The 16,987-nt window shown below is 49.7% G+C and overlaps 1 protein-coding gene across 2 annotated transcripts in view; it reads left to right on the forward strand.

Moving 5' to 3' along the window:
• Positions 1–289: 289 nt before the first annotated feature.
• Positions 290–16,987, forward strand: part of LOC138582079 (ras-related C3 botulinum toxin substrate 1-like) — an 88,430-nt gene continuing 71,732 nt past the window's right edge. Inside the window, exon 1 of one of the 2 annotated variants that reach the window (XM_069653033.1) lies at positions 290–778. In XM_069653033.1, the coding sequence (XP_069509134.1) occupies positions 738–778 (41 nt within the window). In that variant the 5' untranslated portion in view covers positions 290–737. The remainder of the gene's footprint in view (positions 779–16,987) is intronic. The other variant, XM_069653032.1, reaches the window with a different exon arrangement.

The raw sequence follows: 16,987 nt of genomic DNA on the forward strand, positions 1-16,987 counted from the left end.
TGAAAACTATAAACAAGTGAGGTTCCTTCCAGTGTTACAATAGAGAGCTTAGTGTGCAGCTGTGTCCCTTATACAGCGGCTCCTGCGGTTTCTCTGTCCTCGACATCCGTGTCCCTCCCCCGGTCTCCTGCGCGCCTGGCACTCCCGGCAGAAACCTTCCCACCCTTCTCGATGTACACCTACTTCAGGAAGTCTCAGGAGAAACATGTCCCAAGGTCCTCCAATCGGGTTCTGGGGAGGAGCCCATAACCTGTCCCCCACCCACCTCCCAGGTAGGAACGTTTGAGTCACCAGGAAGAGCAGCGGCAGAACTCCCTGCGAGCCACAGTCCCCGGACCAGGAGGCAGGTGTAAACAACCTAGCCCCCACCCGAGTCCCCGAACCCTCCCGTGGGCGGCGGGTATCCCGGTACCTCGTCCGGACACGCGTGGTGACCTCTGTGCGACACGTCCGTCGACCCGGAAGAGTGTTCCTGCTACCCCCCCCCCCTTAAACCCCTCCCCCCCCTTTGCACAGTATCCCTGGCCCTGGTGTCTATTGCAGGCAATCCTTCACCTGAGAGCCCCCGTCTGCCCCCCCCCCCCACTCGAGGGAGCAACCTCTTCAATTGTTCCGCTCTCGCCTGCGCTGCAGCAGGCCCCACACACCTCAACAGCTGCTGAAACATCTGGTTGCTCTGGCGGTGACCCCTCCGGAGGCAGGCTATTGCGCCGACTGGACGTCTGTCGTCAGCCGGCATGCAGGGCATTTCCATCAAGTGTGTGGTCGTGGGAGACGGGTAGGTGAAACACTCGTCTCAACGTTAATGCGAGAGTGGCGGGTGGGGCGGGTGCTGAGAGACGGCTTGGGGTTTGAGAGGGGACTGATCGATATCTTCTGAGCTGCACCCCTGGCGGTGCACACGTGGTCTGACAGGGGGATGACAGTGCGACCTCTCCCTGTCACATAGCTCTCAACTCACGCGCTTTTGGCGGGTGGCACCCGCCTTGTAAACAGCTGACTAACCCGCCAAGCCTCCTGCGCGCCCATTCGTTTCAATGGGCCTCTCACCGCCAAAAATAAAATCTGGTGTTTTCACCCGCCTTTGCAACACAAATGGTAGAGAGCTATACACTGAAAAGGGTATCCCCAGTAGCTCACAGTGAGTGCAGGTGGTCTCCTCACTGCGTGGGTGCGTTCGTGAGAGGGCCCTCCTGACTGAGCTCAAGAACACTGTCACCGGGTCACGCTACTGTACTGCTCAAACAACATTCTCTTGGGGCCCTCTGTAGCACTGGAAAAGCAATGTTGGCGGGGGAGGCTCAGGCTGCTAGCTTGATATCATTGATATCAACGACTGCGTTTCTTGGCCTCCGGAATTCCCACAGTGCCATTTTGCAAGACCTGGGAAGCCAGTTAAATGGATCAGCGAGGGTAGGAGTGATTCTGAGAATTCGCAACAATAGAGAACAATGCGATGAGTCGGAACAGGACACATGTAAAGGAATAATAATTGCTTTGCCTTCTCATCATGCATTGCACTGCCCCGCATGTCCAAGGTGCATACCATAGTCATTATCGCACCCCATGACACCTACTACCCAGAGTACGCGCCTGTACACAAGTGTTTCCTGCACATAGAGCTGCTGCATCCAAATGTGTGGCTTGCTTGGTGTGTACATACAATCCCCGTGTACAAAATCGCTTCTGATTCGTGTCTACATGTTTGTGATTGTTTTCGCATTTGAGTTCCGTCTCTGTAGTCTTGTTTTTCGCACTGACGTGAGCAAATGCACATGCAAATCTGCATTCACAAGGTGTGTTGACATTCCCTAAAGGGCTAAAGGTGTGCTAGAAATCACCAACATGGAAGCTGCCCATTTTTAAGTATGCATCCCGAAAGGCAGGTTATTGTCTGGTCTGTGGAAAGGACATTGCAAAGAACATATTTCTTCATACTTTTTTTTAACATGAAAACGTCCATCAAATTTCACCAAACTTACCATACATGTTTGGATGCGGCCAGATCAGGTGCTCGCAATATTTGGGGAATCTTCATGGATAAGGTCAAGAGTTACAGAGCAAAATCCGTCCTCATGTTCCCTTAGCTCTAGTGTTGCTTCTGTGACATATATACATCTGAGTGAAAAAACACGCTTTAGAATGGCGGGCGAATGCGCCGTGGGACGCGGCATGGCGGGCGCCGCCCCTTAGTGGGGGTTGCCGGGCCAGAGACTCCCCCTCTCCCCTTTTCTCCTCCTCTGGCAGTCCCACGGGGGCGTGGGAGGAGGGGCCAACTCACGACCACGGGGGGGGGCGGAGGGAGAGGGGGCCGCCCCGTAAGTGGCTGGGGAACATGGACTTGGTTGGGGGAGGGGGGGTTGGCGGGAGCAGGAAGCCGGGGGGGAAGACCCTACAAAAGGGTAGGATCGTCACACGAGCGATCACTTCCCCCGGTTCCTGCTCCCGCCACGTGTGCTCCAAGAAGAAGCATTTTCCCACCCGCCCTCCCTTTATGAAGAAATGTGATGTAATGAATTTTGTTTCCTTTCAGGTCGCCCGGCGGAGTTACATTGCGATCCCTGTAGCAAAGCGCTGTCAGGCCCATAGGGGAATGCACAGCCAACAGATTAGATCTTACGGTGCCCCAGGAGTACTAGACTCAGGGGAGGCCCTGGGAAAAAGGGGAGGGAGATAGGGGTCTTAGAAACCATTCCAAACCCAAAAGAGAGGGGCGGGGGGGGGATCAAAAGAACAAAGCTCAAAAATACAACAAAGGTCTTCAAGGGAAGCCCGCCGGGGGGGGAAGGAATTTGGGGATGAGGGTCTCGAGTAGAGGCTGTGCTAGAGAAGAAGGTGGGACTGTGAGTCAAAGTAGTATGGGACACTAGTACATATGGACATCGCAGGACGATGACTTTTTAGGCAGGGAGAAAGTGGTGGGTCGGCACCGGAGGGCGGGGTCGGTCCGGTGTATGTATGGGGAGTATGAGATGCATTGGGACACTGTCGGTGGTGTCTGTATAGGAATCTTGCAGTCGCAAGGCGCCAAGGGGCGGCCTGCGGTAGATAGAAGGGGACGTTGGGGACTCAGAGAGAGGAGGGGGCGGGCAGAGCTGCATTTGGGTCAACGGACCAAAGTTAAGAGGACAACAAAACGATATGGATGGGGGCAAGTGGCAATCAACGACAGATGACCAAGGGGTAGAGAGAAGATAGACAGGGCCGGGGTACCCCGGAGGCGTCCGTACGACGCCGACGGTGGGGGGGGGAGACCCTAGGTAACCTCACACGGAGTAGAAGAACCTGTGGTGTGGTGAATTACGGATCGTATGTAAGATAACTCCAAGACTTTATGCAAAATAAAGCTGCTGTGGCATTAACACTTCCAATCGTACAACTTGTCTCCGCCTATTATTTCTTGCACAGGGAATGCTTAGGAGGGAAGGCCGGCACGTCAGAAAGGGTGGGGGGGAGTGGGGGAGGGGCAGGGGTGGATGTGCCGGCCTACACGACACCAGGACCAGGGGTTGGTTGGGTGTGCAGTGGGGGGGAGGTGAATGGCGTTAGGATGCCCCCGCTAAGAGTTAAGGGGACTACCTACACAAATATGATTAGGAGCCAAGATTAACATACACACACTCACTTCAAAGGGGAGAGAACAAACCCCAGTACTGCAAACACCGGGAATGCACATTATAAGTTAGCAGCGCACAGTGGGTCCAAATAAACACAGTCTCACATACAAAGAAAGTCCATTATCATGCAATTTGAAGATACCGTCGCACTATAGCACTGCTTTACAACACCCTCGCTAGTCATAAGATGGATGTCAGCATCATACTTTTTAAAGCAAGTGTTGTGAAGTAGTGGTGTAGTGTGAGTTAAGGCTTAATCCATGGTGTGGTGGACTTGTTTATTCTTTGGAGAGAGCTTCTGCACCTTAACGCTGACATTCACAAGGTTTGTAGTTTTCTGCTTTTTGTAGGCAGTAACCTTAGCTCCATTTTCAAAACGTCTTATTTGCACACATTCCTTATTTTTAAACTGTGTTTCGCTGTTCAAGACAAATGCAACGTGTGCATTTAAACATCTGCATGCATGGCATGTGCTTGTTGGTAAGGGTCTGCGGCTACGGTGCTCCCTGTCTTTCCGCATGCCGTTTGCGCCCATAGGCCAGTCCTGTGCTTGCTTCTCCACTCCTCAGTGTTTTTACTGTGGAATGTTTTCCGTCGCATTACACGTGGACACGCCTCATCTGCAAACGCGGGTATTGGTGACTCCCGGCCTACTCTTCGTGTTTGTATTTAGTGATTTGTATCGATCTTTCTTAACATGTACATTTCTCAAGTTTGCCTGAAGTGATTTTTTTGAATTTTTGTGGCATAAACCTGTTTAATGTGGGGGTCCTGTTTGCATAGACTTGCATAATAGCCTGGCAGTTAAGGGGTTAAGATAACGGCTAGGTTAACGACCACAAATCTCAAAAGTAGAAGTAGACAATTTTGGCATATCTGTCCCGAAAGCATATTTTGGGTCTGTAGAAAAACAAATGTAAGAACCACATTTTTCCCCTAACATTCTTTTACTACATGAATACATTAATACTCATTGGCATACGTGTTTGCATGGGGGCCGCATCTGGTGGCGCAAAGCTATTAGTAGCTAATTGCGCATGCGTAGGTTTGGCCTTGTTCAATAAGTCAAATAAGCTATTTCCATCGTATGCATGGCCTGTAAACAAAGTTATCCCTTTCGCATGCCAGTAATAGATATTACACAGTGCCCCCACACCGTAACCGTTGGGGCCATTCTCTTTAAACTCCTGCATGTGCAATCCTCAATCCTAGGTGGCTGCTGGCAGGCAGATGCTTTACCCCAATATAATCATATGACCATTCCAGTTTAAATGTATTTAAACAGGTGATCCTGGCTGGCTTTTTGGTGTCTCATGACTCATTATTTCCCCAGTCCAAGTGACAAACGGAATGTTTTACCATTGAATAACTAGGACAAACACGCTATGGAGGAAGTCCTTGCCTCTCCGGTAGGGTGACCAGACGTCCCGGTTTTGCCGGGACTGTTCCAGTATTTGGTGCTCTGTCCCCCTTTCTCAAGATTATTTTTCCATTGAAAAATTCAGTGGTCCCGGTTTTTGGTATTAGGTCTTCATAGCTGACAGGCAGGAATGCACAAAATCGCACAGAGGAAATGCTGCTTTTTACGAATTGAGATTGTAGTTTGTGATACATTAATTATAATATGTGTTTATTCAACCAGTGACTCTTAAACCTCCTTCTCCTCCAACCGCGACTCAAGTGTAGTGCCTTGACAGCCACTGTGAAGAGTTAGTCCTACTTTTATGTTACTTGGCCTGTCTTGGTTTTTTACTTTTTAAATCTGGTCACCCTATGCCTCTGGGCTTCCATATTTCTCAAAGGGTCCTGATGGAAGAAACTTGCACAGCTGCGCTGTTCCATCACTGGCAAGGAAAGGTATTGTAAGATCTCACTGCTGATCTCCTGTAGTACCAACAGCTAGAGGAAACTCCTCATGCGGGGTCCTTTAGCTTTAACAGAACTCTGACGAGGAACGTTCAGCTTGTGCTTGGCCTGTTGCCATGAATTTCCTGTTCCACTGGTGTTAAAAAACCATACTGTACATTCCTCACCTTCTACCGAGAAACTCACTAGCTATCCATAGAATCAAATAGTTCCTGCTTCCTTGTGCCAAAGCCCTTCAGCAAAACACACACACACTCACGCGCGCACCCCCCCCCACTCATAAGCCATGAAAAATGTCACAACTGCTTGATTTTGTTTTAAAAATAGGCAACATCCAGCCCGATTTTATTAACATTGGATGGACACATAAATAGGAGAAACCGTCGTCCTCCTTGGAGTGCAGCCGCTTACACGTGCCTCCAAGATGGCGGCCACCTAAGGGATGACAAAGGTCTTTTTAACATTTCTAGGATGAATCCGACACTTGGTATGTGCCCAGAATCCTCCTACAACCCACACCAAGTTCAGTCACTCGACAGGCCATTTGTGACAAAATAGGAGCTTGCTCACTCATCTTGTTTCTGCTTTGCTCAAAGGGCAAACCACTGAGGTATGACAGTAGGTGCTTAAATACACAGATAAAAACGTTTTTTGACCTCTGCCTTGTTGCAGTAGTTCAACGTGCCTTGCTCTAGTGCATGGCTGAATAAAAGCGTACCAGTATGCTAGAAGTTGGTGTCACCGGGTGCCTCAACCTTTACAACCAAAGCCACCAAGATAAAAAAAACCTAGCTGAGTGGCTACTAACCAACTACCTGGACCGCACTCACTACACTGCTCTAGACAGTAGAGTCTTCAATTAATATATTATGTATAAACACTTGTCTGACGCTCCACTTTTTAAAAGAGCTTTACTTGCTTCCATGCTTGCACCACACGACTTTGAGCGAGCCTGCGCACAGATTTGTTTCTGCGTGCTCTGCATATTCATGGATTTGTCCACATAAAGTAACGCCCACAACTCACCCCCACGCAAACCACACAATCTTTGTGCCTTCCTTTGCCCGACCATCCAGCACCCCTGAGAACTGCGTGCAAACACACATTAATTTGAAAGGACCCAAGTTACGATCAGCACCACTCAACTTGCATGAACCCAAGTTACAAGGTGCTGATCGTAACTTACAGAGGGCATGCAAGTTGCGTGATGCTGATCGTAACTTACAGAGGGCATGTGTTTGGAAAGATTTCATATATGTGCAATTTTCTCTTCATTTATGGACCCCTAATCTTTTTGCTTTTGTTTGGCTTTCCTATCCTGCCTTTTTCCAGTGGAGTCCAGCCTTCAGCTGAACTCCACTGGGATTTTGCTCACTTGTTGTGGGGAAACTGACACGCCCTTTAGACTGTCAGTACTGGGAAACTATGTATCCCTTAGTCGTTGACTGTGTTGCCATTTCTTGGTAACTTTTGAACACTGCACAATGTACCTTATAGTACCGTGCGCTGGGCTCCCGTTTTGTTTTATGGCCCAAGATACCCTCAAAGGATTTTTAGGTGATTGTACGAGTGTGCCTGGGAAAAACTGGTGGCAGCAGTTACTTTTCATAATGTTTTACTTCTTTTTACTGGGTCAAACTATGTTTAGCACAAGTCTGTGGCCATGTCTGAAAATGTTTCCTGTATTTGGGCATGCAGCCTCCAGCGAAAACCGTTCTCTTTTGCGGGCTTCCTCCTGTCACGTGTATGTGCCCAGGAAGCAGCCTGGGACTGTCTAGTCCCAATCCACACTACTGGTGCCAGGTTTTCTGGAGTGCGTGAATGAATGAGAGACTGAGACAACGGTGGACCAGGATTGGTCCACATCTGGAATGCCTGCAAGAGACATCTGGGGCCTCATTACAAGTACTCCGGTCCGGAATTAACACTGCCGGTAAAACCATACCGGCACCGTTTCCATGTCCGCGCAATCATGACCCGCGGCCCCGGTAATAGCACCACCCTAAACCGCCACCGCGGAAATAGGGCTCCCCTTAATTCCGCCTGCACGGAAACCCCTCCGTTACCGGCAACACGAAACACCGTGAGCATCACAACTAGCGCGGACACGGAAATACCGGGAAAAAAATGGCGGAAATACCGTGGTCACGGTGGCGGAACCGCCGCCACCGCAAACATGGCGTTATACACTGCCTGCTGAACTGAATCAGGGCACAGGTGCACCAAATCAGCCCAGCTGGACCTAGCAGGCCACTGGGAGCCTACAAAAGGGCCACACCCAGCCCAACACAACACAGAACCATGCAGGCAGCAGGGCTAGTAGCACTGGGACTGGGCCTACTCAACCAACAGGCAGTACTGCACATGGTGGCAGTAATGGCGCAGAGGAGGAGGCGTAGGCGGAGGAGGCGCAGGCGGCAACCAGCCAACCCTGCAGCTATGGCAAACCCCATTGCCCAGCCAGCCCGACCCCGCCGCCAGCCACCAATACCACGCATCAGGGCCTCACCCTGGAACCTCACCCCAGGACAGATCCACACCCTATACCGGCTGGACCGTGCAACTATCCTGCACATCACCGCCATGATTGAGGACAACATCAGCAGCCTAATTGACACCCCCACCGCCATCCCCCCCCTCTTGAAGGTTGTCTCAGTTCTGCATTTCCTTGGCACTGGCACCTATCAAAACACGGTTGGTGAGCTGCACGGCATATCACAACCGTGTTTCTCAAAAATCCTGGTACAGGTACTGGATGCCCTGTTGCGCCATGTGTCGGAACACATAGCCCTACCCCGCACCCTCCCCGAGGTCATTGCCACCAAGTTGGCCTTCCATGCCATAGCAGGCATGCCAAATTGCATAGGCGCAGTTGACTGCACCCACGTCGAGCTGACAGTACCACATGCAATTGAGGCGGTGTTCCGCAATAGGAAACAGTATCACTCTTTGAATGTCCAGATGGTTTGTGATGCCATGCAACTGATTACACACTGCTGTGCACGTTTCCCAGGCTCATCACATGACTCAATGGTACTGCGGAATTCCACGTTGCCACGGTACATGGAACGCTATGCCGGACAAAGCACATGGCTATTGGGTGAGTACAGCTGACGTTGCTACAACCCTGTCGGAGTGGTGTGTGTGTGTCCAGGCCAATGAGCATTGTGAGTGTGCCGCTGTGACCGCACATGCATCACCCCCCTTCCATCTACCAAATACACAGCGGATGCCAAACATCATGAAGGAAGACATGACAGGGCACCACAATGTGCCCGTGCACACGCTGCCACAGCCAATCCCGTCACTGTCCCATGAACCCTGTGCCACTGCAGACACCCACCCTCAATTGAAACACTGCCCCAAAAAGCACGAGAGGCGTGTAAATGATACGACATGTATTTACTACTTCCGTACAGTGGAGTCACTCTGCCATGTGTGGACAGCACTGCACCATGACATGCACACAATCAAATGTCACCCGCAGGGCACAGCAAACATGCAAGTTAATGTGTAGGCCCATATGCAGTCAGCGACATTCCTCGTGATGGCCAAAACATACCTCCAGACACTGCATGGTACATATGCATGAATGAATGATGATACAAGAATGCACAGCAGCAGATGAGGACATGATGCCACAAACACTGACATGTTCCCCCATCTACATCCCATGTAGGTGATGCGGGATATGCACTCACGCCATGGATGATGACACCTGTACGGAGACCAAGGAACAGGCATGAAGAGGCATACAATAGGGCACATATCCGCACACGTGGAATCATTGAGAGGACATTTGGACTGCTGAAGGACCGTTTCCGCTGTCTGAGCAGATCTGGTGGATCACTGCTGTACAGCCCAGTGAAGACGGGCAAAATCACGCTGGTATGTGCCATGCTGCACAATATATGCCTGCGCAGGAACATCCCAATGCCACCAGACGCAGATGAGGAAGATGGGGATGGGGATGGGGATGGAGATGGGGATGGGGATGGGGATGGAGATGGGGATGGGGATGGAGATGGGGATGGGATGGCACCGCCTCCCCCTGGGGGTGCACATGATGGCCAGAGAGCACGGGATGCCCTGATTCGCATTTACTTTTGAGTCACAGCACATTCACAGTAATGCACAAACATGGTGACGACAATGAATTAATAGTTGCACTGCAAAATAAATGATCAATGTCCACACATGTATGTCTTGATTTGAAATGGTGATGTATTGATGTAATAACAACAGGGAAGAAGGTGCATTGGTTAGGGAAGCTGTACACCCGGGGCCACCCACCACCCAAACGTGCCCACCCCCACCCAGAGCACATTGTCCAAACCCCCAAAACTACCTACCCCACCACCCAAACGTGCCCACCCCCACCCAGAGCCCATTGTCCAAACCCTCAAAACTACCTACCCCACCACCCAAACGTGCCCACCCCCACCCAGAGCCCATTGTCCAAACCCTCAAAACTACCTACCCCACCACCCAAACGTGCCCACCCCCACCCAGAGCCCATTGTCCAAACCCTCAAAACTACCTACCCCACCACCCAAACGTGCCCACCCCCACCCAGAGCCCATTGTCCAAACCCTCAAAACTACCTACCCCACCACCCAAACGTGCCCACCCCTCTCACACCCTTGTAGTCCACATGTGTCCTGCACTGCCCCACACACATGCCATCACTTCCGTGTGCGCTTCTGTGCAACCTTGCCCAAGGGACCCGTTAGCCTACTCGAGCGCCTCCTCGGACTGGCAGTAGTGGAGCTGGATGGGGTGGTAGTGTTTGATTGGCCAGAATCAGGGATTGAGGGCATCCGTGCCAGATTTGCCTGTTGGCCAACCAACATGGCCTCCACAAGCCTGGAGGTGTGGTCATTGCCCTCCCGCACATGGCGTGCAAGGGTCACTATGGTGCTCGCAAAGCGCCCAATGGACCTCGACAGGCGACGCACTGAGGCGCTGTAGCTCTCCCTCTGCAGCCTGGATTCCTCTAGCTGCCTCTCCACCAGCTGGGTGAGGGTAGCCTGCTGGTCCTCCATCCGCTGCATGCGGGCATTCAGTTCGGCCATGGATGGGGTGGGCGACCTCATGGGACTCCCCAGTGAAGTGGGGCTGAAGCCCAGCTCATGGAAGGAGCCCAGGTCTTCCAATGTGGGCATCTCCCCCTGTGGCCCCGTTTCCGAGTGCTCTTGCGGGGCACTGTTATCACTGCAGGCCGCCCCCTCTGCAGTGCTGCTGCCTTCGGTGTTGTGTTGGGTGGCCATGATAGGTTCCCGTGGCACCTGTCTGGACTCAGCCAGTGTGGAGACGGTGGGGATGTTGGTGGTGGTGGTGGTGTGCCGCACATCTGTAGTGGCTGGTAATGTGGCCAGAGGTGCAGAACTGCCGGCAGCATCCTCCTGTGTGGTGGCGGTGGCTAGTGTACTTGCCGATGCTGATTGGCTGTCCTGTTGTGCAGTGTCACTGTCACTTGAAACGGCTGTGGGGACACAAAGGGCATGCAATTAGTGTTGTTGTGGTGGCAGATGGGTGCATCACATGCGTCATTAAGATTGTACATTGAATGGTGTTAGTCACATGCATCTGATTGCTGGTGTCTGCGTTCAGTGATATTGGTTGCCATACGGATCATAATGGGTCCTTTGGCCCACACATGCACTGCCTGGGGGGGGGGGGGATTGTTAATGGGTCCTTTGGCCCACACATGCACTGCCTGGGGGGGGGGATTGTTAATGGGTCCTTTGGCCCAGTACTCACAACTGCATATTTACATGTGGCATTCATGTTTGGGCACTTACCGGCATCTGCAGGTGGGCTCACTCCTGCCTCAGCCTGCCCAATCCCGTGGATTCCCTCTAGGTGGAGGACGCTGCTGCAACGCTCCTCCCATGCTTGCAGCCTCAGTGGGGAAGGGGGTCCTCCGCCTGTCCCACTGCTGCGTTGGCGGTGCGTGGAAATGAGGTTGCGTACCCTCAGCCTCAGGTCGTCCCAACGCTTGTGGCAGTCCTTCACGCTCCTCACTGCCACGCCCACGGCGGTGCACTTGCGTGCAGCTTCGGCCCACACCTCCTTCCTCCGCTGCTGTGTGGCACGCCGTTGGTCGGCGCTGAACAGCATCTCAGCATTGTCCACGATGTGCTCCACCAAGACGGTTAGCTCCGCCTCGCTGAAGCGCTGTTTGCGCTGCCTCTGAGCAGGAATCCTGGCAGACATGCTGGTGGTCCCTTTTGGCTTCTCAGAGTCAGGATTGTGCTTGTGCTGGCTCTGGATGGCAATGGATTGTGCTTTTATATGATGGCCGCCTCTCTGTTTCCTGTTTTGGCGATCATGGTATTTCCGGTTCCGTGTCCGTGGCGGCGGAGGCGGAAACGGGTTTTGCGCCACTTGTGGCTTCGTTATTTCCATTTCCGTGGGGTATTCCGTGACGGCGGTAACAACGTTTCCGAGTCCGTGTGGTGCGCGCGACCGACAGCGTGTAATCGGACGGTTTTTCCGCACCCTTGCGGACACGGAAACGTTTTTACCGCCATCACGGATTTTGCACGGTCCCGGACTGGCAGGTTGTAATGAGGCCCCAGATCTTCCATTAGAAGTCCTCGATTTTGGCGCAAAGCTAATCTTGGATAAGAGAAGGGGCTCTGCATCCATTCCAGGTCAATCACCTGTGTTCTCACCGAACTACAGAAGGAGCCAAGCCTCCTACACAAAGAAACAGACTTGTGAAACCACCAGAGACGCTTTGGAAGGTTTTGGCACCCTTCGCCCTCTGCTGTCCCATCAGACCCCTGCTTTCTTCTTCAATCAAGAAGGCCTGCCAAGGTGCTTTGCCCCTTTGGAGTAGTGGGGACAATTACTATCTGCACCCCTGTTTACGCATCAAATGAGCCCCTTCGGAAGTGTTCCTGGGCCAACCAGCGAACTGTCCAGCTCTACCTCATAGTAACCCGCAGAACCACTGCGGTCTCAAGTGCAAACCCAAGATTTGGGCCATCATCGCTTGTTTGCGGTCACGTGCTTTCTCCTGACAAATTTTGCAGACCTAGCTCCTCTTATTCCTGAATTAGTAGAGTATGCGTAACGCTGCCCGCATCCACAATCCCTGCGTCACTACTTGGTGGTGACGTCGCTATTGTTCCCTTGCTGTTCTGCTCTCCTGTACCCTGAAGCCTGCTGAACCAGAATTTTCTTCATATCTCCATTGGAAGCTGAGAAAAGGCATCTATCTTGTCACAGATGATCGTTCTCCACCAAAGCCGCTGAGAGCCGTAGCGTCGCAAAACTGCAGGACTCAAACCTACTAGCGACCTCGACTAAACTGGCAAAGTTTGGTTCGGACTGTTCCGAGGGCGGTGAGTACTTACATTACTTACCGGTGACCACCTTGCACAACCAATCCCTTTTACGCAGAAGTATCTCTTAAAGGTATTTGAACTTGACTGGGTTAGCCTGTGCTCCTAGCTATTCTCGCCATTTCGCCAATTCTCACACCTTGAAACGCTTGTGTATAGGTGCGAAATAAATGCGATATCATATCATATCATATCATATCATATCATTTGAACACTGCTTTGCTGCCAAGGGCAGGGCCCACTTGAATAGTGGTAAACAATTCTTCATTGCCTCAAGCCCCTTTCCAACTTGCTGCATCCCCTCCAAGAAGACCCGCTTTCACCTTGATATGCACATTTCTGGCGACGTTCTGGCGATGTTGCATCCAATTGCGTTTATTAATGAGTCCCCCCCACTTCTTTTTTTTAGGACTTGACCCCTGATCAGAACCGGTAGTCTGGCCTCACCCCATCCCAGTTCTGCAGCACATCACCCACCACCCCCTGTGTGATAGTTGTCTCGGTCCTGCAATAAGGTTTACAATCTGATTGATTTGGCAGGAATACATTAGCCTGATGCACGTGCTTCTGGAGCTGAATTGCCATGGGCCACTCAATGTTTTTCTCCACAAAGGGTCGTCTAGCTGGTGTATGTTAGACTTTTTCAATAATGCACATCACAGTCTGATTTCCGGCTAGATGGAAAAGTACACTGTTCTTCACTACTGCTCCTATCAGATGCCTCACTAATGTCTGTATCATCAATGTCCCAATTACCTCCTCCGTGACCTGCCATCTTCCAGCTCTCCTTACTTGCTCTCCTCTCTTTTGCTTCTAAGCCCCCTCTAAAATGCATTCTATGTGATCTGCTTACCTTTATTTTCTACCTTTAGAGTCCTTCTACTTTACTTGCACCCTACTGTAACCCCTGCTTTCCTGGCCCTAGACCGGGCAAGGGAGTGTTCATTCCCTATCTCAGGAAATTAATTACTACATAAGTCTAAGGGCAAGCACATTCTGCCCAGGGCCCTATATCATTTTCACACAAAACAGACAGAAAATCTTTGAGTTAATAATTTGTACCTTCTACATCTATAGTATTCTATTAATTAGTACATATCCCTGTTCAAAAGAGACTAACTATCCCTCAGTTGGATACTGTCTCCCTAGTCAGGGCTGGTGTGCCACCTGTCTAGGTTGTCTCTCACTACTTTTACTGACAACTAAAAATAAGTGAACCCTCTAGGAAGTCAAATATACCTTTTATTACTTCCTCATAGTGTGTCTTATACACTAGAAAAAGAACAACATTTAAAACAATCTTTTTGTATTTTTTTTTAAAAAATTGAAATAGTTTTTTTTGTGTGTGGATCTATTGCCACAAGGGTTTTTACAGGATTGGTCTGTTCACTAAAATGATATGTTTTTTCCGAGCTTGCCAAATATATGCTTGTCTCTGGGGTTCAGGTCATCACCCTGAGCCTTTTTTGTATAGTCGACCAGTTTCAACAGGATGGAATATCCACTTTATGCAGGAATTAAACCTGACGTAACTAGTCAGGGTTCGAACTTAAAACAGACAACATTATTAATTTGTGTCTAAATCTCCTTCTTCTAGTCGGGGGAGTTTTGTCTCTTGTTTCCTATGCAAGCGTCTTAGTCTCGAGACACCCTAAAAAGGGAATATAAAAAGGGGAACCATCACTGAGTTGTCCTCTATCCATTCTATCAAAACATCAATATTCATATTGCATCTAGGCTGTCTTACCAGTTCTTGATTTCTTCTTTTTCTCTTGTCTGGGGGTTTCCTTAGTGGTTACCCCCCCTGCTTCTTGTCCCTGTGAGTGGATGAATAGACCGTATCCCTGATGTCATTCGGAACTTTTTTTCCACCCTACATACTGGTATCTTGTAGATGTCATTTCATAGGGATAAACTGCTTATCAGTATGCTGTCTTCAGATCATCTGTCGGAACTTCCATCTCAGTCTAAGTGATTAGCTGTTGACTGTTAGTCCACTCTGCTTGGATTGTTCAGCCTGCTCGGAAAACAAGCACCCAGGTAAGTGATGGCATAATGTCTCATTATTCACTCTAGCATGTGTGGCTTGAAGTTCCACACATTGATAGGTGAGTTTATCACCAAGCCTTTCTTTGTAAGGTAATTGTTTGACTCTTCTTCCTAACTGATACCACTGCAAGTTGTAATACATGTGTAAACAGTCTCTAAATGTACACAACTCTCTTTTCCATTTCAGTGGTGTCGCCCTAAATTAGCCTCACATTTGGTCACCTTCCACTTGTCTTAGTTTTATAATCGGATGTGTTTGTACATCAATATTCATTCCCAAACAGTTGCGATCATCGTGATGTACAATATTTTTTACATATGACTATCTACTCGTATCACGGCTACTATTGTCAGTCAAGGTGGTCCTGCCTGTAACGACTTCTCACCTCGTATCTGTGTAATGCACCATTTTGCTTCCGTCTTGCATCTCATGAGCGCTTTCCCCATTCACTCGCATCCTGCATTGAGTCAATGGCGGCACCCGTGTAGGTAATAGCGGCGTGTTTAAGTCATGTGATCGCGAGGGCTTTTTGGATAATTGGCTAGTGCTCTTTTTTATCTATGTCTATGTGGTACTCGTACTGTAAACGAGTTTCAAATTATATACATCACGTCCATGACTATTAATCATTGTGGTCATATTGGCTGTTGGTTCATGTGGTTACCCATAATTCACAGATAAAATATATGTACTGATTTTTGTACATGCAGTACGGGTCACTCTTGTTACAATAGTTGTTTTTTTCTCTTTCCACTGCGGCCCTAATGCATTCTGGTTCATGTAGTTTCCCGCATAGCACATCATTCACTGCATGCAAACCTATTTATCTACAGAGACCCAGTAAGGTATACTGTATACTTGTTACTTACTTTGGGTCCCGCCGAAACCTACATCGCTTCGGACTTCTGATACCCTACACCCAAGTATACAACCTCATTGTAAACCACCTGTAAAATTCTAAACTCTCCACCTCTTGCCTCTCAGTCGTCTGGGTATTATCAGTAGCTGCTACAACTGAATCCTAGGAATCTGACCACGCAGGACACCCTGCAAGCACCAAAACCAGTAACTACTACCATAATCCCCTCCCCAGTTACCTGCATCCATAGCCCAATTACACACCCCACCCACCAATGTACAATACCCCTCAGGACAGCCCTCCCGTTATAAGAGGAACACCAGACCCAACTGACTGAACAAAGACACACCCTTGAAAAACATCCAGACAGAACAACGTAAGAGCATGAGAACCAACGGACAGAACAAAGTCCCACTGACCCAAGACCCAACTGACTGAACAAAGACACACCCTTGAAAAACATCCAGACAGAACAACATAAGAGCATGAGAACCAACTGACAGAACAAAGTCCCACTGACCCAAGACCCACCTGACTGAACAAAGACACACCCTCAAACAGACAGACAGAACAATTTAAGACAATTAAAATCAACACTAGCCTGGCATGAGGCACCACCATTGGAAACTAACCCTATAAACCTAACACCAGACCAATTCCTCCCACCTAAGACCAAAATGACCCGACACAGAATTGGATGCAGAAAAAGAGAAAAGGAACACGGTACAAAAAACTCAGATACACAAGCTCAACTGCCCCCAGCAGAAGATGCCTTCAATACAGAACACACGCCGCAAAATAATACTATCGACAGAACAAACATTGCAAGAGAAATATCCTTATACTATACACCGTACCATGAACCAGCCAAAGAACCTAAATACTCCAACAACACCAACATTTCCATATGGAAAAAAACCTGTGCAACGGAACAAAAGAAGATGGGACCCAACAAGAGAATGGGATGACACCAACCCCCTTATTCCCTACATCACAAGAACAGAAGGGCACTATCAATACCCACATGAAATGACAAGAGATGAAGAAACAATAGCAGTCAGCAACCCAATTATCAATCCCACAGACCGATTGAACGACAAAGCCACCTTCACAGAACCTCTACCCCTCGGAGGCAGCATAATAGCACCCCAACTGAACACCCAAAAACCAAAACCGGGAACAAAAAATAAACCAAATGACACCAAAATATACACTGCAATCTAATTAATGCAAGATCAAT

This window comes from Ambystoma mexicanum, chromosome 3q (genome assembly GCF_040938575.1).
Source record: "Ambystoma mexicanum isolate Mex_15411 chromosome 3q, UKY_AmexF1_1, whole genome shotgun sequence".
Classification (NCBI taxonomy): domain Eukaryota; kingdom Metazoa; phylum Chordata; class Amphibia; order Caudata; family Ambystomatidae; genus Ambystoma; species Ambystoma mexicanum.